At 53.5% G+C, this 18,695-nt stretch overlaps 6 protein-coding genes across 6 annotated transcripts; 3 read left to right on the forward strand and 3 right to left on the reverse strand.

Annotated features, from left to right (window-relative positions):
* Positions 1-750: 750 nt before the first annotated feature.
* NCS54_00847700 (Hypothetical protein) lies at positions 751-2,460 on the reverse strand (the record flags this gene model as incomplete). The annotated part of the gene is made up of 4 exons (XM_053153862.1): positions 751-921; positions 974-2,134; positions 2,190-2,345; positions 2,407-2,460. 4 exons carry the CDS (start codon positions 2,458-2,460, stop codon positions 751-753), a joined length of 1,542 nt encoding a protein of 513 aa, XP_053009837.1.
* Positions 2,461-3,058: 598 nt separating this feature from the next.
* On the forward strand, positions 3,059-6,049 carry NCS54_00847800 (Hypothetical protein; the record flags this gene model as incomplete). Its single annotated transcript, XM_053153863.1, has 9 exons — positions 3,059-3,649; positions 3,743-3,922; positions 3,993-4,168; positions 4,299-4,336; positions 4,410-4,483; positions 4,553-4,613; positions 4,769-4,926; positions 5,067-5,389; positions 5,614-6,049. The coding sequence occupies 9 exons, from the start codon at positions 3,059-3,061 to the stop codon at positions 6,047-6,049; spliced, it is 2,037 nt and encodes a 678-aa protein (XP_053009838.1).
* A 4,596-nt stretch (positions 6,050-10,645) lies between these two features.
* Positions 10,646-11,662, forward strand: NCS54_00847900 (Hypothetical protein; the record flags this gene model as incomplete). Its single annotated transcript, XM_053153864.1, has 1 exon — positions 10,646-11,662. One exon carries the CDS (start codon positions 10,646-10,648, stop codon positions 11,660-11,662), a length of 1,017 nt encoding a protein of 338 aa, XP_053009839.1.
* Positions 11,663-12,685: 1,023 nt separating this feature from the next.
* Positions 12,686-13,652, forward strand: NCS54_00848000 (Hypothetical protein; the record flags this gene model as incomplete). The annotated part of the gene is made up of 4 exons (XM_053153865.1): positions 12,686-12,834; positions 12,890-13,206; positions 13,264-13,510; positions 13,562-13,652. The coding sequence occupies 4 exons, from the start codon at positions 12,686-12,688 to the stop codon at positions 13,650-13,652; spliced, it is 804 nt and encodes a 267-aa protein (XP_053009840.1).
* A 611-nt stretch (positions 13,653-14,263) lies between these two features.
* Positions 14,264-16,379, reverse strand: NCS54_00848100 (Hypothetical protein; the record flags this gene model as incomplete). Its single annotated transcript, XM_053153866.1, has 3 exons — positions 16,279-16,379; positions 15,957-16,221; positions 14,264-15,901 (listed from the first exon to the last, which is right to left on the reverse strand). The coding sequence occupies exons 1-3, from the start codon at positions 16,371-16,373 to the stop codon at positions 14,264-14,266; spliced, it is 1,998 nt and encodes a 665-aa protein (XP_053009841.1). The 5' UTR covers positions 16,374-16,379.
* Positions 16,380-16,635: 256 nt separating this feature from the next.
* On the reverse strand, positions 16,636-18,428 carry NCS54_00848200 (Hypothetical protein; the record flags this gene model as incomplete). Its single annotated transcript, XM_053153867.1, has 2 exons — positions 16,636-17,241; positions 17,301-18,428. 2 exons carry the CDS (start codon positions 18,426-18,428, stop codon positions 16,636-16,638), a joined length of 1,734 nt encoding a protein of 577 aa, XP_053009842.1.
* Positions 18,429-18,695: the final 267 nt, after the last annotated feature.

The raw sequence follows: 18,695 nt of genomic DNA on the forward strand, positions 1-18,695 counted from the left end.
ACTGACGGCAGTCCTCAGACCAGACGGCATCAACGGAACGCGATATATGACGACGGTGTTTCTCGTCACATGACAGGGGAGAATCGGCTTTGTCTCTTGGACTTGGGCGTTTCAAGGATTCAAGACATATCGGACGGAGTGTCGGGTTAGGCTTTGTGATTCAGCTATGGGATACCTCGGAGTCATCTACTGATTTTTCTTTTACTGCTGTCTCAGACTCTGCTCTTGAAGGAAGAGCCTACAAGTCGAGACGGTGGGTTGTTTATATCGAGGGAGCCTGGATGTACATTTGGGATGTGCGGGTTGTATCACAATCAATCATTTGCTTCTTGGACTGTTTTTGACGATACCCAAGGGTTTTTTCTTTTTCAGTTCATATGAAAGCATGGCGGATAGGAGGGATGGAGCGAGATGTTGGCAGTAAAGACGTTTTTTGGCATCTAGTATGAGGCGCGTTGGTAGCGATGATTACTAGTAGTTGATGAATCTCATGATGCGTTGCCCAGCAACTGGCTCATGTGCAATAGAGTGACATGTTTTATAGTAAAATTGCAAGTCTGATGTGTGATTCACTTTATTGTTGGGATATACGATAGTATCAAGCTCTTTGGTTTCGTTGGGGTGTAATGTGTAGAGGCACGAGACCTGGAAGCAACTCAGTTAACCGTGAGATCAAGTCAACAGGGATACACAGCAGTAGCGAGACGCCCAAGGCCTCAAGGGCATAATCAAATCTGATGATTAGTTGTATCACTTCTTGGACTTCTGCCTCCTCTTTTCCTCTCGCGAATACATCATCCCATGAGAAAGAAGCAGATACTTGGAAAAGAAGTCCTCAGCAAAGTCGTCAAACTTGACATAGTCGGCACCGAGATGGTAGGCTGCTGCAATGCCACTAACACAGGCAAGTTCGTGCATGTTCTGGAACCGTCTGTCAGTTTCTTAAGTCAGATATAGAGTTGGGGGAACATACAACCAATGTCCAGGAGCCAGCAAAGAAGGTGCTCTGCTTGCCGTGCAGAAACATCATGCCCGGGACGACACGCAGGTAATGCTGCCACCTATGTCCTAGCTGATGCCACCAGTTCTTCTTGATGATCTTGGCCTCGTCAATCTTGTCAATCGTCCACTTGTCACGCTCCTGGCTGTTTAGGAAGATGGTCTGGTACACCGGCTCATACGCATCCCCAGACTCGAGGTTTGCCTTCTTGAGCTGGTGCTGGTAGTTGCTGCAGTTGAACGACATCTCAATCTTCTTGGGATCCTGGGGGTACGTGTACGTGTAGTACATGGGCCGGAAGCCTGGGGAGTCGCCCTCGCCCTTGGAGAAGGACACCTGTTTCTTCTGGTCATCCGACTTGGGCTCGGCGCAGAGATTAGGTTTGAAGTGGGTTTCGTAATGCTCCTCGAAGTACTTGGAATCAGAGTGAGTAATGGTAATATCGTCGTAGAAAGCTGCGCCTCCGAGGACGAACTTCTCACGCATGGTGGCCGTCTTGCCCAGGATGTTGAGGGCAGTGTCTGCAAGAACGCAGAGGACCATTCCATCGAATGACTCCTCGGTGACCTCCTCGGTCTTGTTGTTCTTGATGCGGAGCTTGACACTATTCTTAGATCTCTGCAGGACTGCCTCGACCTCAGTGTTGGTCCTGACATCGGCGCCCTTGCTCAACAAATCATCCTTCCATTTCTTGTAGAACTCGTGAAGATTATCAAATGTGACCATCTTTGGCAAATTAGGCAGCAGTGTCTCCGAATCGTAGTCCCACAGCTTCATGTTGGGGTCATCAAACAGCCGCTCTACAATGGCCGAAGGGACATTGGCAGTCTGGTTTCCGGTGCCGAGGAAGAGGGCGATGAGGGGGTACACCATCTTGTCGCCGAATTCCTTGCTGAAGAAGAAGAGCCGCATCATGACTCTAATCGGTATAAGGCCGAACACCGGTATTGTCCACTTGATGAACTTGAGGAAGAAGCCGAACCGCTTAATGTCGGACGAGAACTGGGAGATGAGCTTGCTGGGGAAGCAGTTGGTCCAGAAGCGATCTTCCCCCTTGCCGAACGAGACCTGCAGCTCGACCTCCTCTGGCGGGTGGCCATGCTGTTTGAAGAAGTTGAACGTGTGCTTGAAAATCTGAGCAGCTTCCATGTTAATACCGTCGATACCTCACGAGAACATTGTAACTGACCGGAGAACCGCCTTGAACCCCATTGTTCATCCAAGCAGCACCGTATCGTTCCTCGTCGAGAGGGATTGAGGTTGCCTGGCCGCCCGCAACATCGCAGGCCTCAAGCACAGTGACCTTGAATTTGTTGGGGTGGTTTATGAGAGTGGCCGCACATGACTGTTGCCCGGTCAGTTGGTGTTGATGGCTTACAGTATGGGTTAGGTAATTCATCACTCACCATGCCGGCTGCCCCCGCACCGACAATCACGATATGCTTTTTATCGCTGGTCATTCTTGCAGATTGAAGCCACGGCGATATTAACGGTAAGGTTGATGAATGCAAGAGACGTGGTGGCACAACAACCGAGATATAAGGCCGGGTGGCTTCGTGGACGTCATTGACTCTGATCCAGCCTTGTAACATGATCGGAGCCACCATGCAAGGAATTATCCACGTCTCGGAGGCACCACGGGTCATAGACTGCAGCCATGGTATCTAGTGACCAGAAGGGCCTGACTGAGGGTAATTTCGACAAGAGGCCACGCTGTGATATCGGGGCTGCGATATTCACGACACTCATGTCGCATCCCGCGTCTTCTGTAGGGTAGCTCCACCATCACCCGCCCGATCACCTGCCTCCCTTTGACAAGGATCATGGGCGACACGATGGCACGTGACCTCGCGTCGTGTAACATTAAGATGGATGTGAATGCAGGGATCTTGACGTAGCAAGCCTCATCTCGACTTTAAACGACGACGTACGTTTGATTAAGCCATCCAAATTCAAAAAAATTACACTCGATAACCGTCGCCCAAAACCCCCAAACTCAGTTGACTTCATCCAAACACCTTGCCTTCAGGAACCAACGCTGGAGCCGAACTGGACGGGATGACTGGATCCCGCCAAGATGTTCCCGACTCGGGGAGCGACATGGACGAGGACGAGGCGCTGCGCTATGCCATCGCCCTCTCGCTTCAGGAACAGGAGAACCAAGATCAGCAAACATCATCCCAGGTCCCACCCGCATCAGCTTCTTCAGCTTCATCCAGCCGCCGGAACGGGACTGGCTCGGGCGGGGCCTCGTTCGACCTCCTCTCGCTCGATCGCAAGAAGATGGAACAGGAAAGGCTGCAGAGGTTGGCCAAGCGGCGCCGCTCTCCTTTGGACGAAGACGACGACGACGTTGTAGAGGTTCCACCGCCCAAGAGAAAGACGCCCGTCGAACCGTCTAGGTCTCTGCCCAGGCCATCGCCCCCCAGCTCCTCGCCGCCGTTTCCAGGCGGTGTCGTCAAGCGGACTTGGGCGAGGGGATATCCACGCACTTCCGAGGACATCAAGATCGAGGAGGTGTTTCAGAAAGATAGGCTGGAGCTTGCCGTCCTCAGCTCATACCAGTGGGATGACGAGTGGCTTCTATCAAAGATCGACCTCAGGAGGACCAAGTTGCTGCTCGTGGCATATGCGGCAGACGAATCCCAGGTGTGTGTCAATCACGACTGACTCGAGGTCTCCACCTTTGGGAATTCGTGACACGGGACAAGACCTGGAGGCTGACGACGGACCCTGCCACAGAAGAGAGAAATGCAATCCAACACGCCACCGGGCATCAGGTTCTGCTTCCCGGCCATGAATGGGCCCGGGGCGATGCATTCCAAACTCCAGCTGCTCAAGTATCCCGACTACCTCAGAGTGGTAGTACCCACTGCGAATCTGGTCCCTTACGACTGGGGCGAGACTGGCGTCATGGAGAACGTTGGTAGATGAACGAGGCTGCGCCTTCCGGGGCGCCCTTGAGCATGATTTGCTGACCAGATCTCTCCAGATGGTCTTTTTGATCGATCTCCCCAAGCTAGAGGCCTCGGTTGACCACCAACCAACCCATTTCAGTACCGAGCTCGGCCGATTCCTGTCAGAGACCGGTGTTGGTGCGGGCATGGTCAGCAGCCTCAGCAACTACGATTTCTCAAGGACGAAGCACTTGGGGTTTGTGTACACCATGTAAGCCCGCCCAAACCCGTGATAATCCGCCAGCCAGTCAACCAGTCAGTCACTTGTGATGGCGACCTGACCTGACCTGACATGGCTGGGCGGACCCCACATGGATGATGCGCTGATTGCGGAATTTCAGCCCAGGAGGTCATGTTGGTGATTCTCTCAAGCGAATAGGTGAGTTGACAAGTCGTCTCTGGCGAGATCCTGTGTAACAGTGGCTCACATGGTGGTCGTCGTCTCCGAACAGGCTACTGCGGACTCGGCAACAGTGTGGCTTCTCTCGGACTAGCCACCGACGACCCCGTCGAGGTGGACATAGTGGTGGGTGCCGTCACTGCCGCCGCCGAATGGCAACTCGAATGAGAAAATGACTAAGAACCATTGAACCAGTGCGCTTCTCTTGGATCCCTCAACTACGATTTGGTGGGCGCAATGTACAATGCCTGTCGAGGTAAGGAGGCACCTCTACTCAAAATACTGTGCAATGCGCTGCAATGCACTGCAATGCACCCCTCTTCCCCTTCCCGACTGACTCCACCCCACACATGGCCCTTGGATCGCCGCGATGTGGACTGACGGAGACGGATGGCCTGACGCGCGACATAGGAGACGATGGCCTGGCCGAGTACAAGTCGAGGATAGGCCGAACGGGCGCAGCAGCCAAGAACAAGTCGTCAAGCCCATGGGCAACCAAGCTAAAGGACCGTTTCCGAATCTATTTTCCGACAGATGAGACGGTGGCCCAGAGTCGAGGAGGGCGCATGGTGAGTTTAGTTTCTGCCCGTCTTGTTTGCAGATCGGAAAAAAACTGGAGAATCCTCACATGCAAACAAATGACGAGAACAAGAGGCGCTGCAATCAGTAACTACTGTATGTACGCTAACACAAGAGGCGCGGGATGCAGGCTGCGGGCACCATCTGCGTCCAGCCCAAGTGGTGGCGCTCGCCGACCTTCCCCACCGAACTGGTGCGGGACTGTGTGAACACTCGGGAGGGACTCTTGATGCACAGCAAGATGATCTTTGTGCGACGGGTCTCCAAGAGTACGGAAGCGGAAGATGGAGATGGAGCTGGGCAGACGCGTGCGGAGCCGCGACTGGGCACAAGACGCGGCCAGCATGAGCCGGATCGCCATGATGAAAATGATGATTCAGCGGAACTGAATGCGGCGGTGCTATCTCCGGGTTGGGCGTATGTGGGCAGCGCAAATCTGTCGGAGAGCGCGTGGTGAGTGAGACCCTTTTTTTTCTTAATCCCTAACCCCCTTTGTGAGACATGGGGGAAACATGAGACAACAAGACACCAAGCGACATCCATCCACGGACGGTGCGATGGTGCCGTGGTGGAGCGCCCTACGAACTAGCTAGAGAGTCTTGGGAACGACTTAGACGGAACGGTGACGAGTGTATGAATCTGACGCTGACGGGTTGCGGCCGTGATGCGCCAAACAGGGGCCGCATAGTCAAGGACCGAGCGACAGGGCAGCCCAAGATGAGCTGTCGCAATTGGGAGAGCGGCGTTGTGGTGCGGGTGAGCAGCCGCAACAGCAGTAGCAGCAGCGGCATTAGCAGCAGAGGCACCACCACCAACAGCATGGCCCGCGCCAACGCCAACGCCGGCAGCACCAGCAAGAACCACCACCAGAGCAGTGCCGTCCTCGTCAGCTTGAGTGGTGGCAGCACCGAGGTCAAGGCGGCGGAGGCCCAGGCACGCGTGCAGGCGGGGAACCCATCGGGCGAGCCGGACAAGGGCGATACGAGCCATACCCAGCAGCAGCAGGTCACGGACATGGGCATATTTGATGGGACGGTTCCAGTCCCGGTGCGAGTGCCAGGGCGACGCTACCGAGCAGGCGAAGAGCCCTGGTTTTACAGCGGCCAGGGCTGAGTGACGAGGGCGGCGCGGGCGCATGTATTGGCCATTTTGGACCACCACGACGTCGATGAAGATGCTGATGCTTGCGTCTGATACCATTTTCGATGTTGTTGTTGGCCTTTGCGCTGCGACTGCGCCATTTCACCAGTCGAGCACGGGGCATATTGTACAGTAGGGAGAGAATGCACGTGAATGAAGGTGTATGGGTAGGGTACTGTAATGGGTATGGGTAGTGTAGAATGGACAGATTGTAGATTGGTCAAGGAGGGGTGATTCCGGCTGATTGTTGTGGTTATGACGATGATGGTGATTGTAATGATGCTGACGATGTTGTCGAGTCTTGTAATACTGTATCTGTCGCTGGAGGCTGGCGCTGGCTGGCTGGCTGGCTGGCTGGCTTGCCGGACGATTCTCACTCAGCACGAAGTGGCATGTATCATAACTGCTAGCTAGGGGACTGCTAAGGCACGAAGACGTAATTGTAAGCTATCTCGATTGTGTGTCATGCCAAGATGGGAGTTGGTAGAAGAGCCGTGGGACCGGGGGAGGGGGGCGGCGCAGCGCAGTAGCAGCAGCAGCAGCATCAATTCGAGTCGGATGGCGGGATTTCCAGCTAAAGCCCGCTCGGTATGTAACGGACGGACACTATGAGGAGTGCGGCCGATACAGTGTTGTCGGAGCCTGACACGGTACCTATTACGGTTACGGTAGAGGGAGAAGGAGAGGGAGAGACGGACAGAGAAAGAGTATTAGAAAGCCAATTGGAGAATCCCACCCAATGTCAAGCTGAAATCCCGCCTCATCGGCTCTCCCACCTTGGGCCCTTGCACGTTCCCGGGGCCCTTGCTCTGCTGCTGCACCTGTTCTGTGTCCTCTGCCTTCATGAGCCGAGACCGAGGGGAGAAGGAGAGAGGGAGAGGGGAGCCATGGAGGGGAGCCATGAACAAGGACAAGGGGGGGTGGGAACCCAAGCCCAAGGCAAAGAGGACGAAAAGATGGGGATGGGCCAGGCGTCCAATGGCGGAACGAGGCAGAGATGGTCTGCAGGACGGCAGAGGCAAAAGGCCAATCCAAGGGCCAGAAAAGGTACCAAAGAAACTAGGGACGGGTGGGGGCCGCTAAGAGCTCCCCAAGAGCGACGATACAGGCACCAAAGCCAATGCCGGAGGAAGATGCATGCCAGACGGGGATGGAGGTGCTGGGAGGGTGTCATGGCATGGACCGTGGGTTGATGGAATCTCCTTGTCCTTGGGGGAGGGGAGTACGTACCATCCTTGGGATCCTGGTCCTGATGTCGGACCTACAAGTGTGGTTCTTCACAAGCCAGAAAAAGAAAGGTCATCATCACTGGCCCTGCGTGCCCTGCAAGGTGTGGTATCACAAGACAAGGCGCTAGAAGGAAAAAAGAGAGGCCATCATCCATGAGACATGAAGGGGAACAGGGTAAGGCAAGGCGACGCCGACAAGGCAAGACAAGACAAGGAATAGAAAAGAATAGACAGCCCAGGGACAAGGATCCGGCATGCCATCCTGGCAGGAAAACGGGTGGGAATCAGCAGCTAAAATAAATTACGGCATCTTCCTTTCATGTCTCTGCTCGTTTTTGTTTGATGGATAAAAAAAAAAGATGGGGGGTCAATCCCAATTACATTACATCACGTAGAGTAGGTCTTAGATGCGACTGTGGTTCATGTCGATTAAGGCTGGAAGGGGGGGACATCCCATCCCATCCCAAGAACCATGGACACGGCATGGAGGGGACTGGGAACTTTTGGCAATCGATTCGAGCCCAGCCCAGCATCTGCCCCCATCTCTGCCGACTGTCGTACGTACGTATGTCTCCATCTGTTTGATGAGGCGCAATCTGCATAAGGCTCCTTGATCATCTTGGGGTGAATTGAGCTAGAGTCTGTCGTCTCACGCACGTGCTTGGAACCTGATGCGCCCTCCCCCTCCCTCACCTTTGAGAACCCAACGGGACCCAGGATCATAGTATTAGTTGTTATTCTGTTCTAAATACTGGACATAATTAAAATGAAACAACTGTCGACATGTCGATAATAATTATATTTTGCACGATCAAAAAGCAAATGGGAATAAAGTAGGGAAACAGAGACCGTTGTGAAACTCTGAAATCGGGGTCGGGGAGATGGAGATCGAGCCCTACGGACTGACGATGGATGCTTTCGTCAACGGGACTGGGCTACTAGACTGTCCGGGCTCCAGCTACTGCTACATACCTACGTACGCACGTATTCATCTGTGACGCCTGTCTGACCCTTGTTGACCCATGACCCATGACAAATTCGGGAACCCCAGGTCGTCGCAAACGATGGCAGGAGGAGCACGAGCCATTTTGCTACAGAGGAAAAAAAAAACGAACATGAAAAAAAGATTAGGGGATTCTAACCCGAGACAGCGTCACGGTCGGGGTGGTGTTGAAGACCGGCGTCGGACGCCTCGGCCGTCTCCGGGGCTCCGGGCGGGGGATTTCATGGGCGGGCGCCAGCCACCTTTCTGATCGTGTTTGTCAGAAACGACGACGACGACGATGGATGTGTGATGTGTGATGTGCGAGGTGCGAGGAGGAGGACGCGGCCGTTCTCTCACAGCCCTCTTCGGCGCCGACGGCCACCCGGACTTTTCTTGTTATGCCATGCCTGCTTGCCTGGTGCCCGTTTTCCAAATCCATCATGGTCATAGCAATCCATGGGAGACGGGGCTGCTGGTACTGGTGCGCGGAGGTCACGGCGATGGCGTGCCTTGGAATTGTGGCGTCCAGGGCACCCCAGGCAAGAAAAAGAGCCGACTAGGAGTCGACGAGGCTCGGCAGTGACAAGACGAGGTTCTCTTTTGGTTGGGGGTGTGTGCTTTGGCCCTTTTTGGGTGGATCTATGGGAGAGAGAGAGAAAGAGAGAGGTCACACAGGGTCAAGTCAAAGCGATAATGGCCGGAAACAGCTTTTGTTCAAATGTTGAGAAAATTCTTTCGTCTCATCTCTCGGCCGATTGTTAAGCGGAACATGAGAAGCAAGCGAACGTGACACATCTGGCCGAGATGAACACGGCCTTGCGTTGCGAATGGATGCAAATCAAATCAAATCCCCAAGCTGCGTCCGTGTAAGAGCAGAGGCCCTGACTGATGGGGGTGAAACGAACGCGTAGAGGCGCAAAGCCACTGCAGACAGGAGCTCTCGCAGTGCGTCAGAGGTGCATCAAGGAGGGGCGTGCATCTTGGGCGCAGGGGGAGTGTGCAGAGGAGGAAACGCCAAGCTCCAGCCACAGCAGCCACGCATTGTCACCCAAAAAGGCTTAGCGGTCCCTCCTCTGGGGGTACAGTCCCACCAGAATTGGCACGCCGGGACCTGCCAAGTACCTTGTCGTCGGTACTGCAAGATGGGAAAGGATGAGGTCGATGGGCAGCAGAAGGGAAGGATCCATGGAGACGACGCGAGGCCAGTTGAAAAAAAAAAGGCGAGAACGAGGCTCACTCTCCACCCCTAGGTCTAAAGCGAGGTCACGGTGAGAATTAGAAACCCGAACGAGAGGGGGAAGGAGATGATGAGGAGGAGGAGAGAGGCGGGGGTGCAACAAGAGGGAGAGGAAAGGGCACGGCAAGGCAAGGCAAAGAGGCACCACTTTGCCTGGCCTAGTCCGAATAGACTACGCGCGCGCAACAAGGACCCTCGAGGAGACAGAGCACGGATACGTAAAGACCAAGGCCGCAAGCAGTCTAGGGGGGGGGGACATCTGAGGAAAGGACACTGAACGAATATCGCGGCGACGGACGGACGAACGATGGAGGGATGGATGGATCGCTCCATGTTCGCTGGCTCGTTCGGTACATACAGCCCAAATCAATTCCCGTCCACCAACCTAAGCGCAGTTCCACTGGCACACGCCTGCTGGGCTGGCTTGGGCTGTGGAGTGGAGGTAGGTACCTCTCTCTCTGAGCGCCGCCCCACAGAGCCGCCGCAGTCCCGTCCCAGTAAGTCAAGTCCCAGGCCAAGCAGAGCAAGGTCCCGGGCTGCCATCCATCCAATCCATCCACCATCATCGTCTCCATCATGGCTCCCGGAGCTATTCGCGCAGCAAACACACTTTTTGCTTCGGACCGCAGCAGCTGCATCTCAGGAACCTCGTGGCCGAGATCAAGATGCAGACATGCAGGAACAAGATCAACTGACATCTAAGCAGCTGTGACTCAGTATTTCTCAACTGTGAAAAAACTCGTTGGGAAGTTGTTCTCAAGGCGCATTGCCGTGTGGTGTTTTTTTATCTCCTCCTCGAGTCGACTTGCGGCAGTCACAGTCTATATAAGGTACGGACCCCCCTTCCTCTCTTCCCCACACCAACTCCATTACATCCAACCTCCAAACTCAACCCTCTTCCCAACTTCTCTCCAGAGATAATTGGAACAGCTCAGCTTGAACTCTTATTTCAATTACCTGTACTCAATACCCAGCGACAGACAACTGAAGTAGTACAGCAACGCACAGCACAGCAGTACTCCATCCTCACATTGCTACACCCCCCCAAGGCGCCTTGCCTTTCTATCTCTTCTCCTTCTCTCTCTACTCCATCTTGTCCTCTCCCAGTCCTCTCCACAATGAGCAGTACTCTGCTACCCACATACGTGGGGTACATCCACTCAACTCTCGATGCCCTCATCATCTTCGAGGCCTGTCTGTCAGGTGCACGCAATCACGTCCCACGACGACCACAAGATCGAGAACGACAAGAGCTTATCAGAAGCGGGAATGTATTCATCTACGAAGAGCACGCCTCAGGAATCAAGCGCTGGACAGACGGAGTCTCATGGAGCCCAAGCCGCATACTAGACAACTTCCTCGTCTACCGCGAGCTCGAGCGGCCCTTTGGCCCAGGCGAGAAGAAGCGCGCCCTCAAGAAGCCCAAGAAGATGAGCAACGGCATCACAAAGACCGAGTCGCGCTGCGAGACTAGAGACGAGGACCGTGCTCTGATCGGCTCTCTGGTGGACTCGTACGACTTCAAGCAGTCGGGCCTGGTCAAGAAGACAATCAGCATAACCTTCCAGGGTGTCCCCCACCACCTGGTGAGCTACTACACATGCGAAGATGTCAAGTCAGGCCGCCTCACCTGTCCCTCGAATCATCCGGACCTCCGGAACCTCATCCCTCGCAGCGAGCTCCTCATGTCGCAAAACTTCCGCGCGCCCATCGACGGCACCGACACATCGACTGACGAGCGCTACCAGAGCCAAGTGCTCGTGGACTATGGTTACAATACATCTATGCAACAAGTGCCCCCGATGATGTCCAATTACCACATGGGCTACTATTATGCACAAGGCCAGCTGCCGCCTATCCACATGCAACAACAACAGCAGCATCACCATCAACATCATCCACATCAACAACCACCACAACAACACGAACCACAGCAGCTTATGTCGCCAACACACCTGCAGCATTTGCAACAACAACAGCAGCAGCAGCAGCAACATCAGCAGCAACAACACCATCACTCACAACAACAGGCATATGTCACAATGCCTCCAAATACACACCTTCCTACATTTTCTTACATGCCCGAGATTTCGGGTATTGACACATCAAATATGGATAACTCAAATCTCTTCTAAAAGCCCAGTTAGTATTAGGTATCAAATTAATAAACAAAATCCGAAAAATCATGGGAGTGCTGGCACTAGATCTAAGTGGCGCCCATGACTTGGAGATGGATTCAGAGTTTCAGAGTTCCGTACCCGTGTGTTCCGCAACCTTGTCGCAGTTGTTAGTAATCAGCGAGAGGCGTGATGAAATGTGAAACAGGCCCTGGACTCCTTGTCAAATCGATAACCTTGCGAACCTATGCAAGCCAATCATTGATTAACTCTGGGCAGCGGATGTCTGATGTGCCAAGTTGGGGATTTGATGACCCAATAAGGTTATGCTCTGCCAATCCTCGCTGATGTATTGGGATAAATGTCCGGTAGCGAGCGACCTTCTAGAAAGAAAACGGATGAAAGACGGAATGCAAACTCTTCTGATCATTGTCTCGTTGTTTTACCTGTCTGCAAGTGGTGAATGCTCAAGTTGGTGTGTGTAACTAGGACTCTCAGATTATTCCGTGCACGGTTGTCTATCAAGTCACCTGGCTAATCTCGACTCCATACGAAAAAGAAAAAGATGACGTTGACCCTAGCCAAAACCATCTCTTGGCTCGACAGGCTGCAAATCTCTGGAGAAGACCGCGTCCGGTTTTAAAACAAAAGGGGGCTCCGACGTGTGCGGGCGGCAATATCCCATCTCGGCTCCGGGAGTGGGAGATACCGGATCCCTGTGCCGTGGTTCCCGCGGACCCCACACCCCGTCCGGCGAGTGCCGAGAGTACGTATATATTTTTTTTTGCCGTGGTGCTCGAAAAAGATGCGATTGGAGAGCACGTGCTTTGGATGACAGAAAGGTACGTATTCAAATGTCCGGGGTGGACAGGCCGCTAACGGGGGGGGAGTTTGTTGGTGGTGGTTTTTTTTTGCGCAGCCAATCGACAGATGCGCGAAAACAGTACAGGAAGAAGATCGGTCGGTTCGGAATTGGGCAACCGGATTTGCCCTCTCTCCAATTGCAATCCTTTTGACTGTTTGTTCTTGACAGTAGTATAGATGCTGCTGTCTGCGAGGCTGGCTGGGCGGGCGGCGGCTAGCAGGTGCTCGCCCGTCGGGTTGAGGTTTGCGACGTCAGGGCCGAGGAGGTTGTTCTTTACAAAGTCGCAAGCTTGGTTGGAGCAAAAGAACAAGGAGGAGCGTGTTGAGTAAGTTTATGTCTGAGAATGGAATAGATGAGACACCAAACTGACTTGTTGATAGACCAGCAGCCCTCCAGAAAAAGACGAATCCTCCTACCCGCCCGGCCGTCCTCCACGAAGACATCTACACGATCCCCAACATCCTCACGTTTACACGCCTCATTGCTGCGCCCGCCATTGGATATCTTGTGCTACATGATCAACACGCCTGGGCCGTGGGGCTGTTTGCCTACGCTGGAGTTACAGACCTGCTGGATGGATGGATCGCACGGCGGTGGAACAGCAAGACGGTCGTGGGGACTGTCATTGACCCCATGGCGGACAAGACGCTCATGACGATATTGACGGTGTGCCTCGCCATCAAGGGAGCCCTGCCGAGTACGCTATATCACATATCACATAATCCCTGAAACGAAACAACTGACACTTGCATAGTCTGGGTCGCCACCGTCATCCTCGGTCGAGACGTAGGACTCGCCATCTCGGCCATATACTACCGCTGGATCTCACTCCCTCCTCCAAAGACGTTTGCCCGGTACTGGGATTTCTCTCTCCCTTCGGCTGAGGTGCGCCCTACTACTATCAGCAAGTACAACACGTTCTTGCAACTCGCTCTCGTTGGAGCAACGACTGCCGCACCGCTCGTGGGAACAGATCTGACACCCGCATTGACGATAATGCAGTAAGTTTAGAGTATTCCAAGTTGGGCTACTGAAGCTAACAGAGTAAAAAGATATGTCGTTGCTGGTACGACCATCTGGAGCGGAGCGAGTTACATTTATACAAAGGACGCTGTCAAGATCCTCAACAAGCCCAAGCCCTGAAAAGAAGAGTCTTGGCTTTCGGAAATTTAACAAAAGCAAAAAATCAAAATGTCCAGACTTAGTAATTCGAGTCGCCACGGACAAGGTAGAGACGACACCGTTGATGAGACTAAAAAAAAACCTCACTAGCCAAGAGCTGAAAAAAGAGACGGGTGAGTCTTTAACGGTGGTGGTGTGATGTACACCCCCTCCCCAGTTACACAAACATGTATAACAGATATGCCTACTACCCCCTGATGAATTAATTCAACGTCCCGTCAAGTTAAGCTCAATCATGGTTTCGAACTAGCTCATGCTTCGGAACTGCTTTGGTATGCTTTGAACTAGTGAAGTTATCCCAACTAGTCCCAACGTCAAAACATGCAGCCCTACGAGAACCGAAAAAAAGACGACAAGTCAAAATATGCTTTATGTCCGTTCGAGATAAGCTTATTCCACAACACCAACCGGTTCCCCTAACTATAGATTGACTTTGTGATCTCCCCCTGCAAGATGAAAAAAAAAACGCCTTAGCCCAAATGCTCCCTTCTATTTTAGATATTCGTACATTTCTTCATACAAGGGGAAAACTCAATCCAAAGCTTGTTTATTTCCCTTTTATTTCCCTTTGTTCAAGGGACCTCGCCTAAACTCTCTCGATATGGGTTTCGTCTGACGTAGGCCAGGAGTCGTAGACTTCCTGATGGAGTCACACCCTCGACTCGTCGAGCCTGGGCAAGAGTCTCTGGCCTGGCGACCTTGAGGGCTTCCTTCTCTGAGATGGCAAGGCCGGGAATCTCATCGTAGTCGAGACTCGTGGGGATGCGGACACGCTCGTCGTTGGTGAACTGGCTGCGTTCCGCCTCCTGCATCTTGATATAGGGGGCGTAAAAGGCTTCGATGGCAACACGGCTGCGTACACGCGGCGAGTAGCTCATGATCTCGGGCACAACGGACACTAGCTGCTCAAGCTCGATGCGTGTGTTGGAGCTTGAGAGCCGGAGCATGTCTAGGCCATCACGTCGGGCCGTGTTGCGCTTGAGATGGAAGCCTTTTTCGATCCACTGCGCAGGGCTGAGGGATACAGACCGAAGAGCCTTTGTGAGATCGTCCATTTGCTGACGCTCGTCACTGTATACCCTCCATCGCTTGTCCGAGATGACACCCCATCCATGGCCCTTGGATGTAAGTCGAAAGTCGGCGTTATCAGCCCGGGCAGCCATACGGAATTCGCTGCGTGAAGTGAACATGCGGTATGGCTCAGTGACGCCCTTGGTGATGAGGTCGTCGACCATGATGCCAATGTAGCCATCGCCTCGTGACAGGGACACGCCTGGGAGACCCTTGGCTGCACGGCCTGCGTTGATACCCGCGAGAACTCCCTGACCTGCAGCCTCCTCGTAGCCTGTGGTTCCGTTGATCTGTCCGGCCAGGTACAGACCGCTAATGGCCTTTGTTTCCAACGTTGACCTTAGGCCGCGAGGGTCGATGTAGTCATACTCAACTCCATAACCGGGCTGAAGCATCTTGGAATCCTCCAAGCCTGGGATTGTCCGAAGAGCCTGCTCCTGAGCGTCCGCAGGAATTGTCATTGACAACCCGTTCGGGTAGACGATGGGGCTGTCGAAACCCTCAGGCTCGAGCCAGACGATGTGTCGGTCCTTGTCGGCGAATCGGATTACCTTGGATTCAAGGGAAGGGCAGTACCGCGGTCCCTTGATGGTCTCGCGGATGTGGATCGTCTTGTCGAGGTTATCCCGAACAATCTGATGCGTCTTCTCATTCGTATAAGTCACACCGCAAGTAAGCTGTTCCTCCACTGCCACCGTATCATTGAGGTAGCTGAACGGAGAAGGAGGATCATCTCCATACTGCTTCTCCAAGATGTCAAACTTGATGCTGTCCCGGGCGATTCTCGGAGGTGTACCCGTCTTGAGACGTCCCAGCTGAAAACCCGCATCCCGGAGCGACTTGCTCAGGCCAAAGGTAGCAGCCTCTCCAATGCGACCAGCAGGATAGCACTCGAGACCAATATGTATTTCGCCGCCGAGAAATGTCCCCGTCGTGATGATGACTTTACTCGTGGGGAGAACCTGGCCCGACTCGAGTCGTACACCGGCGATGCGACTTGAAGCGCCATCTACGGGCTCCTGGTCTGAAAGGACGATATCGGAGACGCTGTCGAGGACGATGGATAGGTTCGGGTACGAAGAGAGTTCCTCCCTCATGTATTTCTTGTACAAGTCTCGATCGATCTGAGCGCGAGGTCCCTGTCGCAATACCCGTTAGCTTGTCAATCTCGTCAAGGCCAGCAGTGTCACAAACCCAAACCGCCGCTCCTTTCCGCCGGTTCAACACGTGAAACTGGACGCCCGCCTTGTCAATGATCCTTCCCGCCAGACCATCAAGCGCATCAATCTCCCGGATGATGGTTCCCTTGCCAATTCCCCCGAAACTCGGGTTACACGAGCATGTCCCCAGGTTGTCAATCTTCGGTGTGATCAAGGCCGTCCGGGCTCCGGCTCGTGCGGCCGCGGCGCATGCTTCGGCGCCAGCATGGCCGCCTCCAATTACCACCACATCAAAAGGCCTATGGCGGGCTGTTAGACGAGATTGCGATAAGCGACAGAGGGATATTAGAGCTTACCTTGAGTCGCCGGAGACAGTTGCAAGGTGCCGTCGTCTTCCAATCTGCCATTGACGTCGCCAGACGGTTGGCCTTGGTCTTAATAGGGAACGCATTGCATGTCGTCGCTTGGGATGCAAAATTCGCCTTTCGCCATCCAATGTTGAAATCAATCAGTTGCCATTAATGGAGTTGCGACTAGCCGGAATATGACGCTATCGAGTTGAACTACCTACCAACCTAAGTACCTACCTAAACACCAAAACCAGGCTCTCCCGTCTCTGTAGACACCCTCAGAGCTTTTCAGACCCGATTCTAGACTAAAAAGAGACCTTAAAACTCATCGCTGTCATAAAAGAATACACCTTCTCTAACCATTTATCGCCTGCCCCGAGCCTCTGGCCATGAGGTGACAGCATCATCAACCTCTTCCAAGAACGAGGCCGAATTGTGGATTGTTGTACCGCCGAGCACGATTCGCACACCGGGACTCGTCGCATTTAGCCCTGCGATCATCTTTGCCTCTTCATACGTAGCGCCACCGGCAATGAACACGATAATGTCCTGAGGCTTGTCCTTGGTCGTGCCTCCACCCTCCACGAACGGATACTGCTGTTCCTTTAACCTGCCCTTGATCATGTTCTGGAGGGTACTCTCAAGAAGTGGGCTGTGCTGCGTGTAGACGTTCTCAACACCCTTGAGACCCTTGAAACGGCTCGACGCTCCAGAAAAGATGCCGGCTGACTCAAAGATTTCCGAGATTCCGCTTTGGGACTGAGACGCCTGAAGCGATGCGTGATATGCTGCCAACTTGTCGACAAGCTCTGCCTGCCGATGGGGCACACCACCAGCTGCAACGAGGAGTTCTGTGAGCATGGCAAGCGAGTTTGAGGGATGCTTCTGATATCGAAGAGCATACAGGGCCACTAAGCCAACCTTGCTTTCTGGAGTGACGTTGGGAGACTGGATGAGCCGTTGGATGTTCTGTTACTTAGTTAGCGACGTCGAATTCTCGCATCAAAGTGATGCAGTATTATTATTACCTTGACGTCAGTTCCATGATTCTCGTTGCAGGCCAGGCTCTGTTCTAGCTCGCTGACCTCGAGCAAGTTCTCGGCTGCTACCCTTCGACTGAGTTCTGAAACCAGCGTGACATGTTTGCTAACATTGCCAGAGAGCTTGCGGAACTCGGGATACTCCTCAATAAATCGTTTCATATCGGATATTGACTCGATGTTTTCGTTGTTCTTGGTCTTGGACTGAAACTGGCCAACGTACTCCTTGATGTTGCCTCCCAGGTCGCCAAAGTTGAGGAACATGTTCTTCTTGAAGAAGGGATCCTGATCCTGAGACAGAACAATCTCCTTCAGGTCCGGGCCAACGTCGGGCACGTCGCTCAAGTCGACACGGCCGTTCTGGATGCCCAGGAGGTGATGCACCATGGCCTGGTATGTCCACTGTGTAAGTAGCGGCGTCACGGGGTCCTCTCGACGATCCAGCACAAGAAGGATCGGGGGCGTGTCCACTGGACGGAACTCAAATAGTTGATCTTCCTGGGTCATTAGATACCGGACCTCGGATGCCAATTTCTTGGCGATGGGGCTTGTCTTTTGGTATCTGATGAGAGGCTTCTTCTTAAGCGATAGTAGCACTGCTAGAAGACCCTCGGCGCAGCGTTGTAGGGAGTCGGGGTTCCAAGTATCAGGGCCGCCGGCCCAGATGCGGCGTTGGGGAAGTGTGAGACCGATGGAGAAGAGATCTGGGTTGATGACGGTGTAATCGGCATAATGCTCCTGAATCAACTTGACCACCTCGTGGTCATCCGACTCGGCCAGGCGTTCCAGTGATGACTTCTTAATCACGTTTGTGAAATACAGTTGGTACTCTCCATACTTGGGGTCTCGCAGCTCGTCTATGAGCAGCTGGATGGTTTCGGGTGATGGCCGCACGACACAGATACAGCGTAGATGTCGCATCCTCTCGCGGGTTGCACTGTCCAGACGGTCGATGAGGTAGACCTCGTGGCTGAGAAGGGAAGATTGTGTGATTGCGGTAGAGACGATTGAAACAGTTTCCCTGTCAAGAAGGAGGATCTTCATCTTGGCAGACGACGTATCGGCCGTCGTAATGATCTTATTGATGTACCCAGAAATTGCCTGGGCGACGTCCATGATGGCGGCTGGTGCAGCACTCTACGGCTGCGCAGCGAGGTATTCCTTGGTTTTTGGATACTGTATTCAATAGAATTGTGATGGAACAATTTCTGTTATTCGAACGTGTTGTGATTGTTTGTTGGGGAGATCGATGATGGTTCTTGCTTGCAGGGAGGCTGGTTGAGCGTGGTCGTCATGAAGTGAGCCCAGTAACAGCATGGCCACCCCGGTACCTGCATAACTCCGACTTCCCCCGGCAAGCTGAGAAGGAGCTCCACATGCAGC

The sequence above is a fragment of the Fusarium falciforme genome, chromosome 6 (assembly GCF_026873545.1).
Source record: "Fusarium falciforme chromosome 6, complete sequence".
Taxonomy (NCBI): domain Eukaryota; kingdom Fungi; phylum Ascomycota; class Sordariomycetes; order Hypocreales; family Nectriaceae; genus Fusarium; species Fusarium falciforme.